Source organism: Crocuta crocuta, unplaced genomic scaffold, assembly GCF_008692635.1.
Source record: "Crocuta crocuta isolate KB4526 unplaced genomic scaffold, BGI_CrCroc_1.0 scaffold352, whole genome shotgun sequence".
NCBI lineage: Eukaryota > Metazoa > Chordata > Mammalia > Carnivora > Hyaenidae > Crocuta > Crocuta crocuta.
Genome location: NW_027532169.1, coordinates 2,253,160 through 2,266,159, shown reverse-complemented (window position 1 = coordinate 2,266,159; position 13,000 = coordinate 2,253,160). Strand labels below are relative to the sequence as shown.

At 54.4% G+C, this 13,000-nt stretch overlaps 2 protein-coding genes across 3 annotated transcripts in view; one reads left to right on the top strand and one right to left on the bottom strand.

The window, feature by feature from the left end:
• ABCC3 (ATP binding cassette subfamily C member 3) overlaps positions 1-8,099 on the top strand; it is a 47,894-nt gene extending 39,795 nt beyond the window's left edge. The window contains exons 27-31 of the mRNA XM_077776797.1: positions 1,108-1,254; positions 1,396-1,554; positions 2,134-2,300; positions 4,801-4,995; positions 7,469-8,099. Of these exons, the coding sequence (XP_077632923.1) occupies positions 1,108-1,254; positions 1,396-1,554; positions 2,134-2,300; positions 4,801-4,995; positions 7,469-7,577 (777 nt within the window). The 3' untranslated portion in view covers positions 7,578-8,099. The remainder of the gene's footprint in view (positions 1-1,107; positions 1,255-1,395; positions 1,555-2,133; positions 2,301-4,800; positions 4,996-7,468) is intronic.
• A 2,962-nt stretch (positions 8,100-11,061) lies between these two features.
• The window catches only part of ANKRD40 (ankyrin repeat domain 40), an 11,014-nt gene continuing 9,075 nt past the window's right edge, over positions 11,062-13,000 (bottom strand). For both annotated transcript variants that reach the window (XM_077776815.1, XM_077776814.1), the window contains exon 5: positions 11,062-12,144. In XM_077776815.1, the coding sequence (XP_077632941.1) occupies positions 11,998-12,144 (147 nt within the window). In that variant the 3' untranslated portion in view covers positions 11,062-11,997. The remainder of the gene's footprint in view (positions 12,145-13,000) is intronic.

The window sequence follows — 13,000 nt, the reverse complement described above, 5'->3', positions numbered from 1 at the left end:
GTTTCCTCCTGTCCGTACACATGATCTGTCTTCATAGCCAAAAAAGCTTTGCCCCCAACCCTGTTTCCCAGGCTTTTGACACCTCCTTGAGAGAATGGTCTACACTGGCTGCTTTGCTTTTTGACCGGCGACAGTCTGGCTTCTCCTGTCTCAAAGCAGGCCAGCTTTACGTGACCTGCAGAGTCACATAGGTCCCCACGCTTAGAAGGAAGGGTCTTACATCTGCTTTAATGCTCTGCTGTCACCACGTGGACATTCTTAATAGTCATCGAACAGGAGACCCCACATTTGCATGTGGCACTGGGCCTCTCACGTGGTAGCTGGTCCTGTCTCAAGGCTGCCATCGTCTCGTGCCCAATTTATTTTAAGAACCTCGCAACTAGCTTCCCTGTTTTCCACCATCTCCTCTCCCTTCTCCTCATAGCAGCCAGAGGGTTCCTTTAAAAACACATCAAATCATGCCATTGCTCTATGCCTGGCCTCTGCTGGCTCTGCATCTTAGAGTAAAAAACAAAAACAAACAAACAAACAAAAAAACCCCATGGTTCTTAAAATGGCCTGCAAAGCCCTTCCTGAAGGGGCCACCCACTATCCATCTCCCACCTCTCACTTTGTCGCTGTGTTCCAGAACACACCTGGGGAGGCATTTCCACTTTCTGTTCCCGGTGCCTGGCATGCCCTTCCCCCAGGTATTTACTTGGCTTCTTGCCTCACCTGCTTTGGGTCTTTATTCACATATCGCCTCCTCCAGGAAGCCCTCCGCGACCACCCTGTCCTACAACACCAAGCACTTCTCAGCACACATCACTTGGCTACATTACACAGATGTGCTAATCTGTTAATGGTATGACCCTCGTGCTAACTGTAGGCCTCATGGGGCAAAGACTTGTTCAGCACTATGAGCTCTGTAGGGAATAAAGGCGGAGAGATAAAGGATTCATCGAATCACGTTGCACCACAGGGTTGGGACCAGGAACTGTCCCCCGGGGACCCTGCAGGGTGAGGATGGAAGGGGCCTCAAGAGAGAGGCCGACTGAAAAGCAGGAGAGGGCCCGGAGGCGGAAGCGGGGCCACCCTGATGCAGACCCATCTTCCCCTCCCGGCCAGGCCCCCTGGGTGGTGGAGGGCAGCCGTCCTCCCGCGGGCTGGCCGCAGCAGGGCGAGGTGGAGTTCCGGGACTACTCTGTGCGCTACCGGCCCGGCCTGGAGCTGGTGCTCAAGAACTTGAGTCTGCGCGTGCACGGCGGCGAGAAGGTGCGCGAGGGCTGGGTTTGCGCCCGGGACGCAGCCAGGGCCTCTGGGAGAGCAGAGGCTGCAGCCCAGGCGTCTGGGAGCCCTGGAGATGCCGGCGGACTCCTCCTGACCCCCTGAAAGCCCCCCCGTCACTCCCTCCAGGTGGGGATCGTGGGCCGCACCGGGGCCGGCAAATCGTCCATGACCCTCTGCCTGTTCCGTATCCTGGAGGCCGCGGAAGGTGAAATCTGCATCGACGGCCTCAACGTGGCAGATATCGGACTCCACGACCTGCGTTCTCAGCTGACCATCATACCCCAGGTACGAGCCGGCCATGGACTGGCCGCACTGGGCAGCCGTCTGGGGGGCAGGCCCCACCCTGCTCGGCAGCTTGAGGTCCAGGCCCCGGGGCCTCTGTCCTGGAGGCTGGAGAGCCTGACTGCATGAGCAGAGCCACAGAGCGGCCACCTGTCATGGACCTGAAAGGGTCAGGCTGTCCTGGTCCCCTCCGGCCACCTGGGCTCCCAGTGGAGACCGGGATCGCGGGACCCTTCAAGCACCCCATCCCCCTGAGCCGCTGTGTCCTGGCCTCCTTATTTCCCAACTTGGAATTACGTTTGACTTCTGCTGGCTCCTCTGGGGTATTTTTTCTGCTGATTGGACACTTTGGAGTCAGATTAGCAGTTCCGCTTTCTGCTTTGGTGGAGGACTTTGTGATTGGCAATGCTGGGGTTTATCACTTCCCCACAGGCATTTATCTGCCCGTTGCCTCCCCCCTGGAGGGCCGGGGACAGGATAGGAAACGCTGCCCCCCAACGCCTTGCTTTTGCCCTGGCCTGGGGCCCATGGTTCCTGATGGGGCCTGAACGGCGCACTTCCGAGACCTCATTGTTTCGCTAGGACCCTGTCCTGTTCTCTGCATCCCTACGTACAAACCTGGACCCCTTTGGGTATCACTCGGAGGAGGACCTATGGCGAGCCTTGGAGCTCTCCCACCTGCACACCTTTGTGAGCTCGCAGCCAGAGGGCCTGGACTTCCAGTGCTCTGAGGGAGGGGAGAATCTCAGGTAAGAGCTGGGCCGGGGTGGGTCAGGAACAGCACCCTGAGGAGTAGAGGACTTAGCATCAGATGACACAGAGTCCACGCCAGCCCCTCCCTACTCCCATTGCAGCCCTCGTGCACTAAGGGGATGTGGTTTCGTATTGAACATATTCTGTGTGGTCTCACTGATGCCTCACACAAGCCCCAGAGGCGGTGATGGTCCCACTTTGCAGATGAGAAAACTGAGGCAGGGCCAAAGTCACCTAGCTGGGTGAAGGCATGCCTGGGATTGGAACCACGAGATTCCAAAGCCATATTCAGTCCTGTCCTGCGAGCTCGTCAGTGCTGCGCTTGGCCTGGGGTGGGGGTCTGTACTAAGCCCTTGGATCAGGTAAGAGAAAACCCACAATGCATTAGGGCGCTCACAGATATTTCCCACGATGGCCCTGCAATTTATTCTGAAGTTTCCGAGTGAGCAAAGTGAACTTTCCAAGCCCTTCTTTGCTTTCTTACAACCCCAGTGTTGTATCCACAGCCCCTGGTGGGTTGCAAGAGGGAGGGCCGGAAGTCACTTCTTCCTGAGTCTAGAGGCTTGAGATTCCCATGCCTGTGTTAGCTGTGTGATTTTTGGCAAGTCGCTCGACCTCTCTGTCCTACCTCTTCCTTCGCTTTAAAATGGGGATACTAGCAGTCCCGTACCTCTTTGCACCATGCTGCCCACTAAAAATATAATGTGAGCCACAAAGGTGTAATTAAAATTTTTCTAGTAGCCACATTAAAAAAAGAAAAAGAACCCAGTAGAAAAGAAAAGGAAAGAAAAGACACAGATGAAATACATTTGAATAGTGCATTTTATTTATCCCAGTATATCTAAAATACTGTCATTTCGACAACTAATTGGTATAAACATTATTAAGGATATTTTACATTTTTTGTTTCATGCTGAGTTTGAACTCCCATGTGTCCTTTTACATTTACGGTACATCCCAATTAGCCATAGTTCAAGTGCTCTGTAGCCACATGTGGCCAGTGGCTATCCTTTGGACAGAGCAGTCTTGAGGTCATTGTGTTGAAATAGAAAGCACTTAGCCTGGATACACTTCTGAGATATTTAGCTATTCTTATTCCTTTTCTTATTATTCTGCCAGGTCCCCAACCATGGACTCTCTCTGGACCTCAAAAACAAAAACCTTTACCTTTGCTCAGCACTTAACAGTGTTCAAAGCACTTAGGCATCCACTATCTTGTTTAATCTTTACTGCAGTCCCGTGGGCCAGAAATGAAGCTCGGATGCNGGGGGGGGGGGGGGGGGGCAGAGACTCAGGGAAGCCAGGGCTTTTGCCCCAAGCCTTTCCTCACTGCATCACAGCCAGGAGTGGGACGCCCCCGCTCCCCGCCCCCCTCCCCAGCTAGTCCTGAGTATGCCCTTCAACAGGATTTCACTTACACAGCCATGTTGGGGTGGCTGGTGGACAAGCACAAGCTTCCAGATCCTGCACCCCAGGGCTGGGTTTGCTCCATTTTCCTACCCCTGGTTGCTGTCGGCACCTCTCCTGGATAATCCCCTCCCTCCCTGTCCCCGCATACACCAAGGTCTGAGACAGGTCAGCTCCCCTCCTCCCTCTCTGAGCTTGTAGCCGCTTTAATAAGCAGAACTCGCATCCTGTGCCAGTCCTACCATAAATCAGCCCTGAGTTCTAGCTGGAGGCTCACTCGGCTGCCAAAACCTTCATTAGCTGCGGGAATGGGCCAGCGAGAGAGCCTGGCCTTCACTTGGGCTGTGGTGACTCACCCCTTTGGGAAAGGCTGAGGTATTTGTCCTTGGGTGTGGGGTTATAGCAGCCTCTGTGGTTGGGAACACAGCCCTGCTTTGTTCACTAGCTCTGGCTTCCAGGCCGAGGTTGAAGGTATGTGCCCCACCTCTCCTCTGCCTCCCCGGCGACCAGACTTGGGAGTCCCCATGTCCCCGTTGTTCCTGTCCCCACAACAGAGCCCTGGCCTGTATTCCCCCCATGGGGCTAGGAAATAACTCTCTGAATTGTGTGATATTAGGCTCAGCAAGATGACATAATACGTGCAAATATCCGGGAACAGCCATTTAGGTGTGTTCTTTCTAGAGTGTAAATGACTGATAGAAGCAGAGAAGCATCATGGCACTAATTGAGGAATGAGGACAGAGAAAAAGACACAGAAGGAGAAGCGGGGGGGGTGCCAGGGACAGGCTGGGATTTCACAATGTCGTTGAAACATTTTTTGTTTCATACTAAGTTTGAACTCCCATGTGTCCTTTTACATTTACGGTAAATGCAATGTAAATGCCCCAGACCCCTCCTTACCCCCGTGGGGCCCAGACCTCCATGACTCCGTGTTCCAGGAGGACTGGACTGAGGCAGAAATGGGAGAAGTTAGACAGAAAGCCAGTCCTGGGCCTTCGGGAAGGAATGGAGACAGAAGCAGTTCAGGGAGTCCGGCCAGGGGGCCGGTGGGGGCGCCCAGCTTGAGCCGCCTGCCTTCCCCGTTCCCAGCGTGGGCCAGCGCCAGCTCGTGTGCCTGGCCCGAGCCCTGCTCCGCAAGAGCCGCATCCTGGTTTTAGACGAGGCCACGGCTGCCATCGACCTGGAGACTGACAACTTCATCCAGGCCACCATCCGCACCCAGTTTGAGGGCTGCACGGTGCTGACCATCGCACACCGGCTCAACACCATCATGGACTATACCAGGTGGGGTGCCTCAGCCAGGAGGGACCTGGTGGGGTTATCTAGGCCACCAGGAAGGGGCATGCCGACTAAGGTTATCCGGACATGGAAGAGTTTGTGGGATTGTCTGACAGAGCAGGGCTCCTCGAGTTACGGAAAGGGGCAGGACAGAGTGGAGTCATCTATGCACGGTGGGCAGTACAGTGATGTTTTCTGAGACATACCGGACACTTTCAGGTCACCAACATGTAGGGAGGGGGCACCCGGGGCTCCCTTGGCATTGTGAATCGTGCCCAGGCTGCCTCCCTCCAGCCTTCTGGTAATGCTATGAGGTGGATCCCGGTCCATCATGACGAAACCTTCACTCCCTGCGCTCCCTCTGGGTTAGAGGGGCCGCGGAGCCATCCCCTTGTTGGTACCTCGCTCCCCCAACCCGAGCTGGGTGTACAGATGGGGAAGCCGCTAAGAGAGGCACGTGATCCTAGAGTCCCTGCCCTGGTGGGCTGGACCCATAGGAGCAGGCACCGTGGGGTGTGAGAGCAGAGGGCTGCGCCCCAGCCCCAGCAGCTGCTGACTGCTGTGTGACCTAGGGCAAGGTGCAAAACCTCTCTCTTGGGGTTGTTGTAAGGAGTCAGCGAGATGAAGCGTTTCAAGTGCGGGTGACCCTGGGAAGTGTTAGTTTCTCCCCAGCCCCTTACTGTAACCTCCGTAGCAGTAGCACATTCTTCTAAGGATCAGGGAAAGGGCCTTGGCCTGGGGCTCTCACGCCTTCCCTGGGGAGCCAGCCACTCAGCCAAAAGAAACATCTGGGACCTATTCCCTCATTGTGTCCAGCGCTAAGGTGCGGTGCTGGAGGACAAGGTGAGGGGTGGGGGCTGGGGAGCCTCACGGAAGTGACGTGGTGCTGGCCTGGCAGCCTGGCCCCCTTGGCGATGTGGGGGCTCAGGAGGAGGAAGAGGAGGAACCTGTGATAAATCTATGTCAAAGGAGTGTGGTTGGGGTACAGCAATAGGGCTTTATTCACAAAATAAACACCCACGGGCATGGGGAGGTAGGGAGGAAGCCGTGGACAGGGCAATGGGCAGACCTTGTCCCCGCCTCAGAAGTGTCCCCACACAGCCCTTGGGAACCAAGCCGAGAATGCCCAGTGCCGCCACCTGTCTGTTCCATCCCTACCCAACCCCTATCCGAGCCCCCACTGAGAGAAGAGAGGGCAGACCGAGGTGCCAGGCCTTGGGTCCAGACAAGGGACATGGATGGGCCGAGAGGCTCTGTCCCCAGGCCTAACGAAGATGGTCTTCACTGACAGCCTTGAGGGTAGAAGGCTCCAACCAACCTTGGAGGTTGGGAATTCATCCATTCTGGTAGAATCGATCCAATATTCATGCTATCAAACGTGTAATTCGAGCCTGCAGGAAGGAAGCAGGGGTACGTGTGTGTAGGCCGGAGGAAGTCAATCCACACGGGGCGGCCAGGACACTATCTTTCCTAAGGGAAGGAAGCCCCAGCCAGGTCCTAAAGGATGAGTAAGAGTTGGGGAGCAGGTGTGGAGATGGGGTACGGACGCGAATTTCAGGCAAAGGATGCAAGACATGAAAAGGTAGGAGGGCACATGAGGCCAGAGTGCAGGGGGTGAAGGGGGAGCGGAGCCAAGACAAGGAGAGAGGGACCGGCCCCCCACTGTGCTGCACTTTGAGGACCACGGTAAAGCAGTTCTCACCCTGGACAGTGAGAAACCACCGAAGGGAGGAGCGGCACCTCTCGGGCTCGTTCGGGCAGTGACCAGGCAGGGCTCTGCACAGACAAGCTCCTTCCCGGGACCTGTGTCCAGGAGCCCCGGGCGTAAGGGAGGCGTAAGGGAGGGCGCCATCGAGGGGCGTCTCCGGGATCAGGGGGGCCCATTCATCTCCTGCCTCCCCACTGCACCGGGAGCCAGGCTGTTAGCCCTGCACCGGGTGTACCCCGTGTTTAACTGGCAGGGGATTCTAATCCCAGGTGTGTGTGTGTGTGTGTGTGTGTGTGTGTATCCATCCATCAGCAGCAGCCAGATTTGCAGCCCAAGTCCTAGATTCCAGTGTCAGGCCTCACTGCAGCCCAGTTTCCTGCCGTGTGCCTTTGTGAGTTGGCACAAAGCAGGAGGAGACGCACAGGGCCCAGCGCACAGGCCCATGGCTCCCTGCGCACAGTCCTGTGACCCCGGGTGAGGGAAGGGCTCATTAGGGAAGGTTTTCGGAGGCCCCGAAGAGCAGAGATGAATAGGAACCTTGTGTTTGATCCCAGAAGCCGTCTCATCTGCTAGGAGGGCAAACGGAGCTGCTAAAATAACCAGCCTTGCAAATGTGCACATGTGGCCTAGCGGCTGTGCTGGGTGGGTCGCCCGAAGTGGGAGGACTGGCATGTCCCTGCAGGGCCTGAGCAGGACCCAGAAGGGCAGCGCTGGACGATCAGGGCCTGCGCTAAGCTGGTGGAGACCTGACCACTTCTTTTCTTCGGCTAGGGTCCTTGTCCTGGACAAAGGGACGATAGCTGAATTCGATTCTCCAACCAACCTCATCGCAGCCAGAGGCATCTTCTACGGGATGGCCAGAGACGCCGGACTTGCCTAAAACATATGCCCGGGACATCCCCCTGGCCGTTCCCAGGTTTCATCGGGAGAGGAAAAAACACCAAGTATGTCTGCAGCCTGGACGTGATGACAAACACACACTGGGGGCATTGGCTAGATCGTCGCCCTGGAAAGTGCCTCCCAGAATAATTGTGCTAAATGCTTTAGATGAGGAAGCGAGGCCCAGGGGGTGAACGACGGGCCCGAGGTCACAGCTAGTTTGAGGCAGAGCCCAGACTGATGCGCGGGTCTCCTGATGCCCAGCCCGGTGTTATTGCCATACAGTGCTGTTTTCAATCATTTCATGGAATGACCTCTCTGCTCTGTATGACTTTTCATATTTTCTACTCAGAAGGATTTTTTTTTTTTTTTTTTTTATTCAAGCCTTTTCCTCCTGGAACAGCAGACTGCCGGGTCAGGCCGTCCTTAGGAACTGAGTCCTGTACTCTGGGGTGCTGGCCTGAATCCATTAAAAATGGAGCACCGATGAAATAAAGCTACATGACCAACAACATGGATACTGGATGTGGCCTTTCTCTGCCTGTTCATTCGGTTTGGGGGTTAGGACCTTTGCGGGAGGCCTGGAGGGAGGGAGAGAGGTGGAGGTAGGCTTTATATACCTCTACATGGCTGGGATTATCTGAAAACTTCAGACTCCAGAGCTTTTGGCTAGAAATACAGTCTTGACAGCCAAAATTCACTGGGTAATTGCCAGTAGTTCCTGGTCTGCTGTGCAGATACTGTGAAAAGTCGAGAAATAAAGCCCCTGAAATCTGACCCGAGGCCTCCTGGGAAGGCGGCCGTGAACCCCATCAACGTTTATGTTATCCCTCAGACCTCCAAGCCTACTTCTCTGGGGGGTGGGATGGGTCTGGTGCTTTTTACTCCCTTGCTCCTTTAGTGGCCTGTTCCAGGGGCTCCTGGGTGGGCTCAGTCGATTAATCGTCTGACTCTTGATCTCAGCTCAGGCCATCAGCTCCTGGTTTGTGAGCCCTAGCCCCGCCTGGGGCTTTGCCATAATAGTGCGGAGCCTGCCTGGGATTCTGTCTCTCCCTGTCTCTCTGCCCCTCCCCCGCTCGCTCTCTCTTTCTGAAAATAAATAAGTTAAAAAAAAAAAAAAGGCTCTTCCAGACAGGTTCTCATAGCCGGCGTTCCTCAGCGTGGCCATAGCCGAGTGTGAGAGCACAGAACAGCCCAGAGGCTGCCCCCGGCCCTGCCAGTCTGACTGGTAAGCAAGATGAAGGGCCGAATTAAATCTGGTCTTGAGCAAACCAACCATTTTCCGTAGGTAGCATCTACCTGGCACCAGGCTTATTTGGAAATTTGGAAGGGGTCTCTTCTCTTTGTCACCGTCCTGAGTTTCCTGGTGTCTGACTCTCCCCTTTCGTCGCCCTTTCTCCTTGGTGTGAGGTGACCGGTCGTAGGGGGTAGTTTGTCTTTCTTCCCTAATGGCTTGTGGTAGGTGCGGAGATGGCGCCTTTGATGGTTTCCCTCTCTGTATTTGGTCAGCCGGTGCTGCGGGACCATCCGTTAAAGGTTAATCACATTGTTTTTGGCAGCCTGTTTCTGCCCAGGATGTTTATGAGTGTGTGGAAGATGACTTCCATCCTTGTGATGAAGCGAATATGAAAGCACAAATGCCCAAATTATTCTGCCTCTCCTTGGTGCTAAGAAAAGGTCTCTGCTGTGCCCTCTGATTTATTAGGCCAGTTGGGCATGACGTCGGCGTTGTGAGGCTCTAGCGGCCCTCGGCCCCCAGAAGCGCAGATTCACCCGGCATCGCACTCGGCTGAGGATCTGAAGGCGGGAGGCTGTACTTCCTCTCCTGCCTTCGGAGTTCGGTTCCGAGCTCACCGAGGCCCTGGCGGGTGCTGCCGGCCCAGAGGAGAGGCTCAGTTGCGTAAAGTAAACAGATGATCAAAAAAGGTGGCTAAGGGAGGAAGCCGTCCATCCTGGCTCACCTACCCCGGGGAGAGGAAGCTGGCCACTGAGAGCCAGGAAGAAAGGCACTGCACAGTGTCTGCAGGGGCCCCGGACAGGCATGGGGCCCTTGGCAGCAAAAAGATAGAGGAGCCTCAGCTGGGTGAACGGTCCCTTCGACTTGTGCCCTCGGGCACTGTGTGTGTCCCCGGGGCCATCCAGCTTTGAGCCCCCCTGTGATTTGAAGCATAGTGCTGCCTAGGAGGCCAAAATGAAAGAATAGGGGGCTTGGGTCATTAATATTTAATTTTAATAATACTTGGTATGTTTGAACAGTCGGCAATGCACAGAGAAAACCGTCTTGGGTGAATGTTTACACACGGTGTGAATACATGCGTTAACTATGCGGTGGGGGGGGTGAGTTCACAGTTAACAAAGCTAAAAAAAAATCCTTGTTATAAATTACACAAAGCATATAAAAATATTTCTCTGAATGCATAGATTAAGACTTTAAACTCCCCTACCGGCAACTGTCAGTCTCATCCCACCGCCCGAGGCAGGGGTCAGGTGGCCACGGAGGACTTTACAAGGGAGGAGAGAGGCCAGCGTAGGGCTCATCCCTGGCCTGAGACACCTCGGTTGCCCTCACCGGTTTCTGAACCGGGGAAATGCCCCGGAGCCACTCCGTAGGCCACCTCCCTCCCGGCCAGGACCCCCACTGCTTTGGAGTCTCTAACTGATCTAAGTGGCTAGAAGATTTTAACCCCAGTGATTTAGACACGAATTAATACTGGATTTGTTTCCGCCAGGATCGAACTAGCCTTAATGGTATCAGTAAACGATCACTTTTTCCAAAGGGAAGGAAAAGAAGGTTAGTAGGTCTCGGTAAACTAGCTTCGGACTGGTTGAAACACAAGGGCTGTTTCTTCTTTAAAGCACTTCAGGGAAGGGGCTCACAAGGAACTTCCCTGCAGAGTCTGACTCTGCGATGCAGACACCGGACAGGGGTGAGCACATCACCATCGGGAAGCAGGGGACCCGGGGGGAAATCACTGAATGGCGTGATTCCTCAGAGTTGGTGTCGAGGCCGTTCTCTGAGCACAGCACTCTCTTCCACTGACACCTCCTGCATGTTCTCGCTCTGTCAGCGATCAGTCTCAGTGTTCCAAAAATATTACTGCAGTTAGGAAGTGAAGTTTCTTTGGAAACTATAGGCACTATGGGGAGGAACCTTCCTACAGCGGCAGGGGTGTGTTCTTCAGCAGCGGGCTTCGAACCCCTGCCCTCCTGTTCATCTAAGTGTGCTCGTTCGTATTTCTAAAGTGAAGCTGTTGGTTTCAACAAGACGGTGGCTCTTTTAACGTTAATGACACCGAAAGGAAGGGAGAGAATTCTCCAATGCGTTCTTTGCAAAGATTCTTGGGCCGCGCTCAAGAGTGTAATCCGGTGTTTTTCCAGAACCAAGCCTGGTAGANGCGACAGATTTCAGAGTTGTGTAAAAACCTACTGATTTCAAAATAAACCTCGATCTTTGATACAAAAATAAAGACGCAAACTCCTTTAGCTCAGCTTCCCACAATCACCTGTAAAATAGCATCGGATGCAGTTTCGCAAACTGCTTTTCATTCCCGGCAGGGCACGCGAGTGGGGACCATGGGCCCGCCACGTCCATGTTCTTTATCGGACGGTGCGGTTCAGCCGAGAGAGGCCAGGAATCACTGCAGAGGGTTAAAAAACAAAAAAGAAAGAAAGAAAGAAAAGAAAGAAAAAAAGAAAAAGAAAACGGCTGCTCTTTTAGAAAGCGTCAGAGAGCCCTCTAGTGAGCACAGCGTTCGTTAATGCAGAGACGACTGTCCAGGCAACGGAGACGAGAGGCGGCCCCGAGGGTTCACAGAGGACAACGTGGGGGACGGGCAGCTCTTTTGGTTAACAGCCTATTTACAACTAGGTAACTGTATTCTTAATTGCTTTAGACCTGAGTAACATGTGTAAATATGTTAATGTGACACCTCACAGCCACAAGTCACGCTAAAAATTCACGGGTCCGGTACCTGTGCTTTCCCCAGTTTCCTCTCTAGCCGGATCACCCTTCAGGAGGGTCGTGAGCGGGGCGCCCCAAGAGAGTCCTGCGGGTGCCCTGTCCACAGGCGGGGCCGCAGGCACGCCCCGCGCTCCCCGCCTCTGCTGGGACGGGCCGCTCAGGTGGGGCACGGGAAAGAGTGGCTTCAGGACGGCCGGCTCGTGCCTCTCCAGCTTCGCAGCTGTTCACAGCTTCAAGCAGCAGGTTTATTGTGCACCAAGAGGCTTGGAAGAGTGTGGCACCGCTGCGGGGGGTGGGGGGGCAGGGGCTCCCCACCATGGCAGAACGATGTTAGTGTCAATTACGCAGTGGCACCGGGGCCCTCTGGGGATGCGCGAGACATTTCGATCCACGGCTCGCCCTGGGCCTGGAAGTGATGCGCACTGTCACAACACCCAGCGATCAAAGGTCCCTGCCGCACTTAGTAAGTCAGTTTGGAAGCTCTCCGGTTATAGCAAGGCCTCTCGGTCAGTGTGGAGGCAGCGTTTCTGAACAGGAAGTTGTTTTCACTGATCATTAAAACCAGTTCCAGCTCCTGGAAATCTTGGAGTCGAGCCACGTCTTTGTCCTAAAACAAAACAGGTTAAACACATCAAGGGGAGCCGCTCGTCGGGGCGCCTGGGGGGCTCAGTCAGTTGAGCGTCCCACTCTTGATTTTGGCTCAGGTCACGATCTCACATTCATGGGATCGAGCCCCATGTTGGGCTCTGCACTGGGCATGGATACTCTCCCTGTCACTGTGCCCCCCTTTCCTACTCACTCTCTCTTTTTCTCTCTCTCTCAAAAAAAAGAAGCACTGCTTGTCTATGTTTGGAGTGTTGTGTTGATACCAGTATCTTAGCCCATTTTATTTATTTATTTATTTTAAAACGTGTTTTTAGGTTTATTCTGTGAGAGAGAGTACAAGCAAGGGAGGGACAGAAAGAGAGACAGAGAGAGAGACAATCCCAAGCTGGCTCTGCGCAGAGTGTGTAGCCCCAGGCATGGCTTGAACTCACAAACCCGTGGGATCATGACCTGAGCCGAGATCAAGAGTCAGACGCTTTAACTGACTGAGGCTCCCTTAGCTCATTTTAAAGCCTAGAAGAGGGGCGCCTGGGTAGTTCAGTTGGTTAAATGTCTGACTTTGGCTCAGGTCATGATCTGGCAGTCCGTGAGTTCCAGCCCCGCATCTGGCTCTGTGCTGATGGCTCAGAGCCTGGAGCCCGCTTCTGATTCTGTGTCTCCCTCTCTCTCTGCCCGTCCCCTGCTCATGCTCTGTCTCTCTCTCAAAAATAAACAAACATTAAAAAAAAAAATTAGGGGCGGCCGGGTGGCTCAGTCAGTTAAGCGTCTGACTTTGGCTCAGGTCATGATCTCGTGGTTCCTGAGTAGGAGCCCCACGTCAGGATCTGTGCTGACAGCTCAGAGACTGGAGCCTGCTT